Raw genomic sequence first — 16,194 nt, 5'->3', positions numbered from 1 at the left:
TAGGTTTTGCACAGACTGGAAAGTTGAAGATCAATAAATGAGTGAATACTGCTTTTAAGGTAGATTTTCACTTCTTTTACACCTTCTATAGCCTTTAGTTGACAGAATGTGTGTTGCTTTCATAACGAACATCTTCATATACTCTACCCTTTAACCAAAACTCTCACCATTTTCATTCCTTACCTCCACACCTATGCTAAACACTTCTCTCTGGAGCATCCTCCCACAAATGCTATTTAACCAAATCTGATTAGGCGGTTTCTCTTCCCCAGAAATTGATCTCACTGCTCATATTCCAGAGAATTTTCTCATTTGTTTAACCATCCATTACCCTGGAAGTCTTTTTGCATCCTACTGTCTTAGCTATTCATGTTGGGCTTTATCTGTTTTCCCACTTACTAGATAAGGCTTCTTGTGGGAAGAAACCAAGATTTCTTCATCCTTGCTTCCCCTACAGTGTTCTGTATAATAATAATGCTCAACTAATCTTCGATAAATTAAAATGTGGCTTTTTTTTTTTGCAATTCAATGTGTATACTGCTAATAATTTAGAAAGAATCTAAATGATCACTGTATTTTCAAAATTTTATTTTTATGGAATCTTCAGCATGTTTAAACTTAATTTTTAGAACAAGATAAAATCCAAAAGCTTAAAATCAGATATTTTATAATGTGTTACAATTAAGTATGGAGAGTTCTGTCATTTTTGAGGAAAATCTTTCATAATTCTAAAAATGCAGATATTTACAATATTTTTAAATAGACATATACAACATGGCATATTTAAATGTACAAAATAGTTGAAATTACATTTTATTACAGAACATTCCAAAATTCAAACTAATTTTAAAAAGTCCACACACTGATAGCATTTGGAAAAAACAAGCAACAAGTTTATCAATAACCATGCAGTATGTTTAGTAACTTATACACAACACATAATTTACATGTCAAATCCACAAACCTAAAGATATATGATTGATCTATTTAACTCATGCTAGAATCTAAATACTATTTTATAATTCGTAGGTTTAAACACATTTTACAGTAATCTATGAAATAGGAATATAAACTATGAAAAATATTTAACTGACTTCTTAAGAGACGAGGAAACGTCAAAAAGAGCAAATCAGGCATTTTTTTCCCTGAAATTGAAGTTCTTATGGATGCCTTCGTAAACATCAAAGGAAGAAAATAAAAACAACTCAGATATTATAACTTAATTTTACCTTCTCAAACTTCTGTTTAGAGCTCTTGGCATAATCACAGCTCCCCTGGGATATTTTTATTTTCTCCTGATTTAGTGGAGACAACATATTTATTCCCTCTCTTGTTCCAGGAAAAATGTAAGGTGGCTTAGAACATAGACTCAGAATATACTAGAAAGTATAATTATACGTTAAATAAAAAAGAAAATAGAGAAAGCAGAATTTGGGGGAATAGCACATAAAGCCATTTAAGAAAAGGTCAGGAAATATATCCTAAATTACATTATTCTCCCACACTGATTTTCTGGAAATATTGCAAAATATATTAATTTGTAAGAAAACTAATATTAAAGTACTGGTAAACTAGAGCTGCTGATCAAAATTCTTTTTAAATTATTTACCCTGATGAAGCAGATGATCATAAAAATGTATGTGCTTTTCTTTGTGCTTGGATAAAATAAGTTTTCCTAAATACCATATAAGTGACGCTATATTTAGACCAATCTAGCTATTGGTAGAGTATAGGTGGAAAAAAAAAAAAAAAATGTGGGCACCCTTACTGAATTTCTACTGAGAATTCCATCAACTGCTGTCTGTTGACTTGCGACTGGATGGCTTCAACTCAGGTGGTCATGTGTTACATGGCTCTTTTGTGAGCACAAAACAGAGCAGCATCAATTCCAGGGCATCCTGACTATTAGTTCCTCCAGCTCAACTCATCAGGACCCAGCAAGAGAAATGGGAGGAAGGTAATGCAGAGGAGGAGACCTGCTCAGGTTGGCCTGTTGAGGCCACAGTCTCCTCTGTTGTGTTGAGAGCCGCAGATTCTGACTGTGCTTACAGTCAGACCTCAACCCCACTCCTGGGGCAGGGAAGGAATGGTACGGACAGAAGACTGGGAGCAGCATTAAATAGCTTCAGGGAAACACGAATGGTCTGTTCATCTCTATTCTACAGGCCTAGCTCTCAACAAATAATAGAAAGAAGGGTCTTGTATCTATATGCTGAGAAGAATGGAGGGAGTGACGATGAAGGAAAGGGTTTGTGGGAAATGGAGAGGAAAGAAAGGTAGTAGGATGTTTCCCTTTCAAGTGTGGCACGAGTTTCAAAACTATAGATTAGGCACTGACCAGAATAAAATATCTGAAGACTAAAAGAAACCACTGCCTCCTATCTTTTCTGAAGATGAATGGTCCCAAGTAACCCTCGTGAGTTTTGGTTAGGTTGGGAAGGAAGGAAGTTCAAGTCTATAGATCTATAACTGTGGAAACTATAGTGCTCTTGGATGGGATGGCAAAGCCTTCCCCAAGAACTGTGCTGGTGGGAGAAGGGGACAGAATAATGACTGCTATTTTTCCAGTGATGCCCTTCAGAATATAGGCAGCACCAGCTTATCCATTAGGCACAGTACCTAAGGCCCACAGTTTTTTAGAAGCCCACAAAAATATTTTAATTTTTTTTTAGCCTCATAAGAAAACACTGAACTTCTAGACTAAACAAAACATTTTAATCTAAAATATTAATACATTCATTTCATACAAACACAATTGTAAAATATCACTTTAAATTTTGTATGGAAGAAGGGGTCTAAGAAGGCAAAACTACCTAGGGCCCACAACAATCATACTGCAGCTCTGAATACAGGGTCAAACAAATTGTAACTGAAGCCTTATAATTTGAACAGGCAACTGAAGATAATTTAAAAGGATTAGAGAAGAATGGTCAAGGCTAAAATAATGGAGATGGAGAGTCTGAGCTTACTGATCCTGTTCCACTGGTTTTTCTTTCCTTGAATGTTACTTTGGCATTAGGTAAGTCTAATATTGGGGAAGTGCTAGCGTCAATTTCCATTAGCCAACCCAGAAAAAAAAAAAAAATTAAGCTCATTATTTTATAGCCATTGTGCAATAATAAAGACAGAATCAGGATGAAGACACCTGCATGTCTTTAAGTCCCTTAGTCCTTTCTCCACTTCTGTAAACATTAGAGGCAGGTGTTCCTTTGAGACCCTGCGTCCTGAACTTCCTGTGTCATAGGCCCCCTCAGTTCTAGACTTCCTCTGTGCTTCTCCAAGGCCCTGGCTCCATTATCCTCGGTAGCAGCCCAAGGCTGGCAGTGACAGCAATGTGGGTACCTGTGGTTGCAAAATTGTTTTAAGAATATGGCAAAAGAAGAAGCAGGGAAAATGATGGAAGAAGAGATAAAAAAGTAACCAATTTTAACATACTAAAATTATACTGTTAAAAAGATGGGGAAGGATTTATACACTAATTGCGTTTTCTAAATAGTAGCACTGAGATATTTGTACTTCACACTTCTCTGTAATTTTAAAATATATTTTACAAGACAAATGAACTCTATAGTCAGAAAATGCTAAATATTATTTTGAAAATTGTGCTCTCAAGGCCCCAAACTCTTGACAAGTATCATCCTTGAGATCCTCACAATATGGCTTAGATTAGCAAATACAGTTAAACATTGGCACACAGGACAGGGAAACTCAGATTTGAGAGCAGTACTTTTAACAACTTCCATTACTTTCCATCACCCAAATTCATCAGTATTATAGGGAAATGTCAATCAAGAAAGCTAATATAAAACACTTTTTGTATTTGTTCACCAATATATCATACGGAAACAGGTCAAAAGGAAGATGAATACAAAGGAATCAAGAACTGCCTTTCACAGAATCACGCAACTTCTGAGCTTGGAAGGGAATACTAAGCCATAAAATTCAGGCCCTTGATTTACTGTTGAGCGTGGGGTCCAGGTTATGTGTTTTGATTAAGGTCACACAGCAAAGTTGGTAACAGAGTTAGAGTAAGGACTCGGGTTTCCTGACTTTTGGTATAGTTACTCTTACACTCTCAGCCCTCAAACAAATTGTTTTATAAGCTATACTTCATTGTTTATCCTAAGTGCACACAGAGAAATGGAAAAATTTCTGTGTGTTTTTTTTTTAATGTATGTTAATTTGGAAACTGTATTAACTGAAACTGTTTTTTTAAATGTATGTGAATTTGGAAACTGTATTAACTGAAAATATAACCTTCACATGAGTAGTCCAACAATTACAATGAACAAATACAATTTTGGCTCTGGAAGGACATTAAGAAGTTAAGTTAGACTTCAGTTACACAAGAATTAAGGCTCAGGGAAAGTGAACTGTGTCGACATCCCCAAATCACAAAGTTGAGACAAGAACCACGTCACCTAAACCTGGCTCACTGCTTCTTCCAATACTCCTTATTCTTCATTGGCTATCGATTACAAACAAAGCAAAAATATAGAATCAATCTGGTTTAGATATAAGGAAACATTAGTAAGAATGCTTGGTGAATAGGTATAAATCAATTCTCTGACTACTAAGAAATAAACTAAAATCTATTGAATTTCAATAAATGAGGCAGCATGACTGCTTATTTTATTTTAAAATGGGCTTAAATGCAGATCATAATTCTGAGTTTTGGTCTCATTTAAAGATGATGTAAGGCTTAACAAATGTAAAACAAAATTCTAATGTTTAAAATTTTCTAAATCAGGAGTTGGAGAATAATAGCCAGCAACCTATGTTTTATGAGGCCTGTGAGTTAACAATGTTTTTTCTAGTTTTAAAGGGCTGAAAAAAAAAAGACAAAGAAGAATGTCTTGTAGAGATCACATGCAGCCTGAAAAGCCAAAATGATTTACAAACTGGCCCTTTACATTAAAAAAGTTCACCGATCTCCATTATGGATTCAGAAAGCATATGAAACTGGGCTGAATATGCAGTATGTCCTGAAAGGTTTGTTTTAAAAATTAAATCTCTGATGTATTCCAGCTTTATTATCATTTGCCTCTTTCTTCTAATAGTAGGCAGTAGACAAAAACAGTTTGAGAGTTATGATTACCTATGTTCCAGTTAAATGAGGTTTTATCACACCTACTAATGTAAGTGGACACACAATTGAAGCTAATTATTTTATGCGTGTAAAATTAGTTAAAATTTTTCAGATAGCTGAGAAAATGGCATTTGCTATACAATGAAATGAAAGCAAGTATCTGTGATTAAAAACTGGTAATTTCTCCTTTGGGTTTTTCCTGTTTTTAAGATTTTCTTGTCATGCCTCTCCTGGCCTCCTGTTGTTAGATTTATTAATCAGTAGTTCTAAACCATATTAATTATCTCAGTGACTACCCATCCATATCTCATTTATAACCATCAACAAATCTCACCAGAACATATGGAAAGAATCGAAGTGCTTCTAAATGAAATATGAGATACTACAATAGAACATAAATGACTAGTTCAGGGAAGAAATGACTTAGAGACATAGGCCAAATCTCAAGCTGAACACAACAGTAAAGCCGACCAGGCTCCTAAGTTTCACAGCCTACAGCATCGCTCAGTAAAGGACTAGAACACCGTGGTGGACCCTGGTTTGCAGAACACTATGATCATCACTGTATAAAAACAAATCTGTATCTCTTCCTTTTCACATGATTTATGTGGCAAAGTTTGAAGTTTGTGAAATAGAGAAAAAATACCAAAGCTGTGCCAGTGTTAACCACAATCATTTCAAGGTTATAACTTTGAAAGTAAGATCTACTATGTCAAGATTCAAATGTCTTAACTTTAAAATAATCACATTAACAATTCCTTTGTACAGTTCTCTTCAGTTACTCCATTCTCTTGGTTGCTTTTATAATTGGAAAGGAACAAATTTTCTATTTCAGTCAAGAATTCTTCAGCCATAAAGCAATTGGTCACTTTGCTCAGAGTCTTCCTCATACACTCCAAAAGCTAGTTGAAAAGAAAAGTTTTATATTTAAATATAGAAAAAGTATGAGGGTTTGCATTACTATCACTATTTTTTCCCTTTCCAGACCTCACATTTCCTAATGCTCAAATGAGAAAACACTCTCCTTAAAAATGGCTGAAGATTAATTTGTGTTTAATAGTCATAGAGCTGGAATGTAGGAAATTGCTGCTGAGGAACACTCAGCTTAGTACCTTTATGATTTTACATAAGGAGACAAACCTGAGATTGTTTATGTGACACTTTCTACTTTGGACATATTTGTGACTTTTATCCATTTGTAGTTACACTTACAAAGCAAAATAATCCTGAGCATACACACACACAAAACTCTATGAACATAAAAACATAGGATTCTACCATTTCAAAATGAGGATGCTAGTTAGAGTCTATTTCCTTGGAAAGTGCATATACTTTTTCAACAACACAGAAAAAAGTGGATATAACAGAGGAGTAAAAAATATTAAAAAGAAACTTAATGTTTAAATTTTCTATTCCCAAATGCTATTTAAAAAAAAAAAGACAAATGTTACAAATCTACTAGCCTTCAGTCATTACAGAAGCAAAACCTAGAAGTGAACTAATAGAATTCAAAACTCTTATTTCCTACTAGAAAGTTAAATAAAATGACTATTTAAATGTAATTGTTAGAGTTATACCATCAGTCTTAAAAATTATCAATTGTTAAGGCTAAAATGGAAACACAGCACTTTCAAATTTAATAAAATGAGAAAAATGTTCTCCATTGTGTACAATAATAATCTGCTAAGAAATTTATCAGCTGACACTGACAAATTTATTCTAAAATAGTATTTTTTTCTATGTGCAAGCTTGGGCAACAAAACACATCACTAATTATCTCCTAGAAATTAATTTTCCAAAGGAAAAAGTAATAAAATATACAGAAAATTATCCACAAAGTATCAGGCATCATGGGAAAACACATTGAGATGAATAGTTTTAGAATCTGTGAACAATGGAACCAATTAAAATGAAGGCAGCTTACTTTCTGCAAACAAGTCAGGTCAGAATCCCGGCGAAAGATTTTATCCATGGGGACGCTGCTGTAGGAAGAAATATGAAAACAAACTGATGAAACGAATACTATAAACTAATCAGTTTTGTAATAAACTATCACGGATGCCATACATCACAATTTTATATTTAACTTGGGTTTTCTCTGAAACATAATTTAATGAGCAACACTGCAGATGTGCAACCATCTCAAATCACACTACATACCTATGGGAGAGCCTGTATTTTTCTATTATCCATCTTGTCTTTTCAAATACTAATCCCCACTGAGGTTCTTCTAACATCTGCTGTACTTCAAATTTGTAAGGTAAGCCTAGAAAAGCATAAAGGAGCACATTTTCATCAACTATTTCTTAACTCGCCAATCTCCTTTTAATTATAATTAAAATTCCCTTCAGTGTTTTTACAACCACAGCTTCGTAGATCAGCTGAACAGCACTTTAAACATAGTGGGCATTCATTAAATATTTATTGCCTGACTGTACTTGGTCCACTAAGCATATTAATGCCAAGCTATTAATAATAATAAAGAAGAGTAGAAGTGCCATTTACATGACAGTTCTATGCATGGCACTATGATACGATGATCATGTAATTTATCACCTAAACCAAGAGACTTTTTGAATGAAAGAAGGTACTATGAATAATTATGCCTGAACCACAGGTTTAAATTGGGATTATCCTAGACAAACTAAGACACATTGCCATCCAAGTGATAATTTAAAAAATACGTATACACAGGTTATTAAACAATGCCGTATCTTTTTTTTTTTTTTACAGGTGAGAAAACTAAAGCTGAGATACATTAAAAAACATATTTAGGCTAGCAAAGTGGCAGGACATAGATGTTAAAACCCAGCAGGTTCACCTCACTTCTGAGCCCAAACTCATTCCACCTCCCTAGAAGAGCTAATCTAAGACTAGACAAGAGGATAGGATGAACTCTAGGGAGGCAGCAACTGCTTTGAGTCAAAGTTGTTACACTAAACTCTGGAGGAAAGAAAGAAGCTCAAGGGGTGGACATCATATTCAGCTAGAAAGGAAAAAGTATGAAACAATGAGCTATCTTAGCAATTTTTCACATATCCTTCAAGAGCCCCATGCAAATGTATCTGTAGCATTTTTTTTAAAGCTCAGCTTACAATGTGTACTATGTGCCACCTAAAACTTTATGTGAAATCACTTAAATGAAGTAGCTGCCATTATTCCCGCCCGCCCCCCCGCCCTTTTTTTTTTTTTTTTTTTGGATGAGGATACTACATCATAGAAAGGTTAGCCTGCTCATGATCAGATATAAAAGGCATAGGCAGGATTTGAACCCAGGCAGTAGGACTCGAGAGTTCTGCTTTTAACTTTTACACGATACTGCCTCTCAACTGGGTTTCTACCATGATAAGGCTTTTTAAATAAATAAAATGCCAGCAAATCAGAAGTCATGGGGAAAAAAAAAAAAGGGAAAAATACAACTGTTTCCTCACAATGAAAGAAAGCATAGCTTAACTGTCAATATGCTCTAAAAAGGTATTTTTTCAGGTGTTTGGAAGAAGAACGGGGGACAGGAAGCCTGATGATGATGACTGATCTTTTTTATTTAATTGCTCAATTTTCCTCTTCTCCAAAAACTTAAGAGTGACACATTATAGTACACGGAGTATTAAGCAATTAAGCAAACTCCTTTTGGTGGTAACAATCATTTACTTGACATGCTTTGATTACTTACTAAACACGGACACCAGCCATATAATCGTAACTATCCATTGAAAACCTATTATTTCTAAGCACTTTACATATATTACTGACACACCTTACAACCATATACCTACTGTAAGCAAGGTAGTAATTTTTTCTCATTTTACAGATGTGGCAAAGGAGAATGAGAGAGTAAACTGCCCAAGGTAAAATAAGCAATAAATGTCAGAGCTGGGATCTGATTCCAGTAGAGTGACTGCTGCTCTCAGTGAAAGTTGAAAATGAAAATAAAGAAAGGTAAATAATGCATTTTCAATCTATGCTGATGCAAAAACATGAAAACACATACACAAATCATATACAGGTCTATTTGGTATTTTTAGAATATTTTTTAAGTTAAAAAAAGGTACTTTTGAAGTCAATAAAAGTTTCCTTTTATAGAGAATATTTTTATCCACTAAAATATCAGAAGAAAACTAATCACTAAATGTATTTCCTCCCTGTCACAAGTAAAGAAAACATTAAACCATTAGAGATATTATAAAGATATGACCTGAGTTAAAAGTACTGTAGCACAAGGTATCCCATGGCTTCTAGAAAACCTTAATTCTTGCACCAGAGGATTTCTAAGGGCAAAGCAAAAAACCCAGGATTAAGATCTAAAATGCAGTGTTAAGCATGGACAAGTCATTTACAAGACAGCTGTGTCCAATGGTAGCTCATGGGAGCATCACGGATAGTTCCCTCTAATGCTTTCAAGTGGTTCTTTCCCATCTGGGCTAGTTTCTTCACATGCATGTGCTGATCTGTATTTTGCTAAATACTCCAGGGATACCCTTCTACAAATCTTCAGAGTTCACTCTCCATTCTGTTTTCTGTTCTCTTGGGGCTGTGTCTCACAAACTCAGCTGTCTTGGTCTCCTTATCTCCATCACCTTAACTGAGTCTGCCTGACTCTGGGTGGGCTTCTCCTTCTTGTGCCATATCTGAAAACCCTCTTAAACAGTAAGCTAGGGTAATTTCGGGCTCTTTTCATTTGTTTCCCATATCTTAGCAACTGTATTCTTTTGCTGCTCAACGTTGTGTTTAAATACCATTATTTTACATACTTTGTCCAGTTTTTTGGTAGTTTCAGACAAGTTCTTGTTACTTCATTTGGCCAGAGTAGAATTCCATGAACTAAATTTTAAGTTTCATGTAATTCTAATCAACATACATTTAAAGTCACATGTACTGCTATTGTATTGGACAGCACCAGAATTTAGGTTCATTACCAAAACCTAGCAGTCTGTGAGATTATAAAATGATTTAGAGAGAACTGCTATTCTTTTTATAAAACTGTACTGAGCTTAAGAATAATATGTATTATGTGCTATGCTCAAAATGGACATTCCAGACGAAAGCTAATACCAATATTATTAACTCAATAAAAACCCACATAGTGTTGACTACCTCCTAGATGCAAAGCAATGTATTAGGTGCTACTGGAGAAAAAGACAAATAAGACATAGTCCCTGCTCTTTGGGCATACAATTTATTAGGACTTACTAAATAGATAAATTGCATTAAAAGACAAAGTGACCACGAAGGCAGGAATAAAGTGTTGCAGATACATAAAAAATAGAGCAACTAATACTAAATAACATGGGGGCAGTGCTGGTAAGTCTTTATAAAATATAGGGTATCCAGTGAGATCATTAAGAATGAAGAGAAATTAATTATTAAACAAATATTCATTTAGTATCTACTTTATGCCAGGCCTTGTGCTAGAAACTGGATAGAAAAATGGGTACAATATAGTATTTATTCTAAAAGAGCTCATGATCTAATAAGAGTACAATGTGGGGTAACTGTAGTGGCAGTCTCCAGGGGACCTGACCTAGAGCAGTGGTAGTAATGACAGAATAAATATCCTAGAGTTATTTAGCCTATTGTTTCCTCCGATTATTTGCTTTCTAGCCACACTCCCTTCCTTTTCCTAGTCTGCTATACTAATTCCCTATCCACCCAGAAATGATTGGACTACAAGTGGACATAAACTTCGGAGGAATCAAGTCAAATGATGGTCTATGCCAATCAAATTCTTTCCTGAGATACAACGGGAACAAAGAAATATACAAATTGAGTTAGTCATTGTTAACCCCTAAACTGGGAGGTGACAGAGTTGGTGGTCATTTTATTTTTCATTTGCATACCATCACAGAGAAAGCCAGTCTGCATTTATAAAAAAATTTTCTTGAGAACAGAGACTGTTTTGTTTACTGCAGCATCTCCAGTGCCTAGCATACACATAACTGGCCATAACTTTTCCCCATATTTCAATCCTTTTGCCCAGTGGCCATGGTAACAAAAGTGGGGACTTGAATATAGCAGGAGATTAAGAAAGGGAAGAGGGTGGCTGAACTAGGGTGGCACCCAAATAATGATTCCCTAGTTGAGGGCACAAACTCTTGCATTAAATACTTTTGCACAGTTGCAAATCTTTTGATTTGTATGAGTCAAATAAATGAGAGTAGAAATAGGATAAAGTTATTTTTGTTGAAAACTTACGATAAGAGCCATCTGGGCTAATTTCCTCACTTATAAGAAGGCAGGTAATCTGAGAATATGGCAAGGGATTATTTCTATTATAGGGACTAACAATCATTCCAATGAACTTTGCACCTCCTCTGGAGAAGTAACTCTACAATTACAAGAAAAATATAATTAGTTTCAACTGAATAAATTCAAAAGCCAATATTTATCCATACTAACATTTTAAACATCCAATGGGGAAAAGCAGGAACAAAAAGGTGCATTAAAAAGTTCACATCTGGCCCGGAGCGGTGGCTCATGCCTGTAATCCCAGAACTTTGGGAGACTGAAGGCAGGCGGATTGCCTGAGGTCAGGTCAGCCTGATCAGGCTTGAGACCACCCTGGCCAACACGGTGAAACCCCATCTCTACTAAAAATACAAAAATTAGCCATGTGTGGTGGCATGTTCCTGTAACCCCAGCTACTCAGAAGGCTGAGGAAGGAGAATCCCTTAAACCTGGGAGGTAGAGGTTGCAATGAGTCGAGATCGCACCACCTGCACTCCAGCCTGGGTGACAGAGTAAGACTGTCTCCAAAAAAAAAACAAAACAAAAGAAAAGTTCACATCCAAACTGCAACTAAATCGAATGACTTAAATATTCATTTCACATTGTACATTTTTCAAGCAAAAATCCAAAATGACCCTTAAAAATAAAAAAATGGCCTACACAATCTGTATTTGCCATGAATATATTTACTAATTATATTCACCACCCTGCATCTGTAATTCTTATCAATACAGTAATAATTTACAAATACCCTACAGCAAACCCAGTCACATATCAAATGTAAAATCCCAGATTAAAATAAAACTTTTTCTCCAGCTATTAAAAAAATACATTATGTCTCTTATTATTTCAGTTATATTTAGTACCTGTCCTAGTTGTTCCCATCAATTTTTAAAGGCTCTGGGAGTATTTACCACTGTAACATTCATGGCTTGTCTGTACTTAATAAAATAACTGACTTTCTAAATGTTTTCATAAACAATTATCAGTCTCACAATCAGAAAAAAAAAACGCACATTCTTTTAAAACCCCCAGTATATATAATTTTTTCTTTTTTTGGCTGGGTGTGGTGGCTCACGCCTATAATCCCGGCACTTCGGGAGGCTGAGGCGGGCAGATCACCTGAGTTAGGAGTTTGAGACCAGCGTGGCTAACATGGTAAAACCCCATTTGTACTAAAAATACAAAAAATAAGCTGGATGTGGTGGCACACGCCTGTAATCCCAGCTACTTGGGAGGCTGAGACACAAGAATCGCTTGAACCTGGGAGACAGAGGTTGCAGTGAGCCAAGATCGCGCCATTGCACTCCAGCTTGGGCAACAAGAGCGAAACTCTGTCTCAAAAAAAAAAAAAAACAAAAAGAAAAATAAATAAATAGATAAAACCCCCAGTATAAAGAAAATTAGAAATGAAATACAAAAAATGTTTAAAGTTTATTTATTTAAAAGGGAGCACTGAGGGCGTGTGCAACCATTTACAGAATATAAATATACAGGTAATACCTGGTATTTAGCTTGTGTGTCAATATCACGTAAGGAAGGATTAGGATCAAAAGCAGGATGAGAATGATACCATCCAATAACACTGTAGCCTCTAACAGCCAGGGTTTCTGAGGCCTGTGTTTGTGATACAGGATCCATCTCACACTGTAGTCCTGTACTCAGACTGTTACACGGTTCTGCTGCACAGACCTATAAACGATTGATCCTCAAATGATTATACTAAAATCCTGTTAATTCTATTACTCTAATGTTATAATTCTTTCAGAGATACAGAAACTTTTCAAGGCCAAGACTTTTATTTGACAATATCATAGGCGCCTTTAACTTGCAAATGACTTATACTCCAAAAGTCTGATTATATGCTAGGAACTTAGCATGCATTTTTCTACTCAAACAAGGTCATAATAATGGTTAGTTTTCCAGGTCAGCCCACATAATACCCATACAAAGGTATTCTTTCAATGACTCCTGTTACTTATGACAACAATTTCAATAGAATGATAAATACAAACTTTCAACTACAAGTGTTAGTATGTATTTCTGGCCTCTTAAAGGTTGTAGTTTTTTGCTAACAAAGGTTATGAGGACCCAAGGCCTGGCAATGTTCTCTCTTGGTGGTAAAAAGAAAAAGGTGCTCGGCATATGGAATGTTAAGTCACTTCTGGGAATAGATAACTTGCTACATTTCCATATTCTCATATATATCATAGGTAAAGTCTGTATTTTAATTATATTCACTGAATTCTATAAAAATATTTGGTATGGTAGTAGGACTAAATAACTAAAACATTTTTTTAAAAGAGAGAACTTACTTCAACTACTTTATCAACTTCTGAGTATCTTCCTCCTAATAGACCAATCACTTCTGCCATGGAAACATGAGCATGCTAAAAGAAATAAAAGACAGACTTAGCCCAAACGCACAAACCCACCTGACAAAAAAAAATACCAAAACTCACTTATCGTAAGAAAGTCATTTGTAAGTATAGTCATCATGCTTTTATAAAATAAAGTAGCATAGGAGAGGAACTAGATGCTAGGATCAGTGCACAGAAACTAAGATTTCAGGTCGGTCTACACTGCTGGCTGAGAAGCTTTCAACCAAACACTTAAAAATTCTCAGACTCTACTTTTGCAACTGCAAAATGAAGATACACTCTTCCTATTCAAGGAAGGTATTATGTAAGGATACAAAGTAAAAATCACTCTAAACCCTTCTACACAAAGACACCACAAATACAAAAACTGTTGGAGGTACTGGTAGTTTAGTATAAACAAAAAAACCCTCCAAATTACAGGAGTTGTGCTTTGTTTCAGTGATCTAAAAGGTGGCAGACACAGATATTAGAAAATTAAAATAGGGTTAATGATGGTAAACAGTCTGCAAAAACTCACATTAATTTATTTTCTCTAAAATATGGAAACATGCAATTGTTTGGCTTTTCTCCAAAAGAAAAGACTTATTTTTAGATTCCTTGTAAAAGAGGATAGTTAAGATCCAAAATACACGTCTTCCATACTCTGTCTTACGCCTGCAATAAAAATACACAAGAGTAGAAATCAGAATAACTAAGTAAACACAATAGATTATCCTTACCAAATCCATTATTAAAAGTGCTTCTGAAGCCACTTTCACCTGAAATGGCTCCTGAAATATAAAAAACAAAACAAAACGGGGGACCATAAAAATAGAGATTTTGTTCTCCCCACCTGGAATGCCCACCCTGTTCTCCTTCATCCACCCCACCAAGGTCTCAGCACTAACCAAAGCTCAGCATAAACTAGACTTTTAAAAGACATTATGATTTAAAACCCCAGCAGGGAGAAATTCTCTCTCATTTTCAGTCATGCCTTGCACATATGGAAAAAGAGTAAGTATTTCCTGTTTGACAGTGGGAAGCGGGGATTGTCTATGGTCATTCATTAATGCATAAATAGTACCTGCTTTTCTTCACTAAAAAAATTACAAGGTATCAGTTGGAAGGGATCAAATGAGCTGAAAAAGAAAAAAAAATTATTTTCAATATCAACAAGATTAGGAAAACAACATTTGCAAATTTGAAAGTGTATATCAATAATCTGAACCCAAATTCTGTCTAAATGAGAAAAATACTAAACTAGGAGAGTTTCGTAGGAGATTCCATAAATCCTTTCGAAAGAAGCACTGTGTTTTTAGATTTAACATGAACAAAAAAACCCCAAGAACTCTGAGATAAAGTTACTCCGTTGTCTTAATTTCCTATAACACTCAAAGAGGACACTATAAACTATCAGACATATGTCCCACACTAAAAGGAGATTTCAAAAAGTTTAATGAAAATATAATTATCTGTCATGAGACCCCAAAAAAAGTTCAAGAAAGATGGAAGTTTATCAAAAACACTTGTCAGTTCAATAATGTGCCCACTATAGAGTAGGAACTTAAAACATTTTTTGAATGAATGAATGACAAATGGTTCTGGTAAAGATATTAATGTATTAGTCCTATGATAAACTCTTATATTAAAGTGAAAAAGTGGCCAGGTGCTGTGGCCCACATCTGTAATCCCAACATTTCGGGAGGCCAAGGTGGGTGGACCCCTTGAGCCTAGGAGTTCACGACCAGCCTGGACAACATGGTGAAACCCCATCTCTACAAAAAAATTTAAAAATTAGCTGAGCGTGGTGGTGTGTGCCTGTAGTCCCAGCCACTCCGGAGGCTGAGGTGAGAGGATCACTTAAGCCCAGGAGGTGGAGGCTGCAGTGAGCCATGATTTCACCATTCTACTCTACTCCACTCCAGCCTTGGTGACAGGGTGAGACCCTGTCTCCAAAAAACAAAAAGTGGAAAAGTAAAAAGAGGTGAAAAAGGGAGAACCTAAGCGAAGTCAAAAGCACACATAAATCTGAGAAATATCAGAAAGTCTTTGACCCGTAAAGAATTGAGGCTTGAGAACTATATTAAAAACAATAACAAGGTTTTTTAGGCTATCTTCAGGGAAAGAAAAACACACAGGAATATATTCGCATTAACACAACTGGAAGAGAGCTGGGCAATTCTGTTCCCATTCAACCACAGATGGTTAGCTACAAGCGAACATTTTGTTTTGCTTAATAATGTATCCCAAGTGATCAGAACTGTGCCTGACATATACTGTAGACATTCAAAGATACTTGTTGGATAAAGAAAGACCTTTAAATTAGAAAGTGTTTAATCAACATAAAAAGAAACTGAAGGCCAAGATAGATGAGAAAATAGCACAGAAAGAACATCCTGGAGTACTTAAGAAACACGGATATGGAATCGCTGTCAATGTTTGTTGAGGAACTGCAGAGAATGGGAAAGTTATTGAAGGACTAGAAATGGACAATTATTGAGCTTGTTTCACAATACAAAA

General features: G+C 35.4%; 1 protein-coding gene across 5 annotated transcripts in view; it reads right to left on the bottom strand.

The window, feature by feature from the left end:
• Positions 1–571: 571 nt before the first annotated feature.
• MYSM1 (Myb like, SWIRM and MPN domains 1) overlaps positions 572–16,194 on the bottom strand; it is a 42,821-nt gene continuing 27,198 nt past the window's right edge. The window contains exons 13-20 of one of the 5 annotated variants that reach the window (XM_023187544.3): positions 14,759–14,813; positions 14,415–14,465; positions 13,630–13,704; positions 12,818–13,006; positions 11,282–11,414; positions 7,250–7,355; positions 7,014–7,071; positions 572–5,991 (exon numbers count right to left, since the gene is read on the bottom strand). In XM_023187544.3, the coding sequence (XP_023043312.1) occupies positions 5,833–5,991; positions 7,014–7,071; positions 7,250–7,355; positions 11,282–11,414; positions 12,818–13,006; positions 13,630–13,704; positions 14,415–14,465; positions 14,759–14,813 (826 nt within the window). In that variant the 3' untranslated portion in view covers positions 572–5,832. Of the gene's footprint in view, positions 5,992–7,013; positions 7,072–7,249; positions 7,356–8,529; positions 9,358–11,281; positions 11,415–12,817; positions 13,007–13,629; positions 13,705–14,414; positions 14,466–14,758; positions 14,814–16,194 lie in introns of those variants that run through there. The other 4 variants (XM_023187560.3, XM_023187552.3, XM_023187569.3 and 1 more) reach the window with 4 other exon arrangements.

The sequence above is a fragment of the Piliocolobus tephrosceles genome, chromosome 1 (assembly GCF_002776525.5).
Source record: "Piliocolobus tephrosceles isolate RC106 chromosome 1, ASM277652v3, whole genome shotgun sequence".
Classification (NCBI taxonomy): Eukaryota; Metazoa; Chordata; class Mammalia; order Primates; family Cercopithecidae; genus Piliocolobus; species Piliocolobus tephrosceles.
This window is presented reverse-complemented; position numbering and strand designations above follow the sequence as displayed.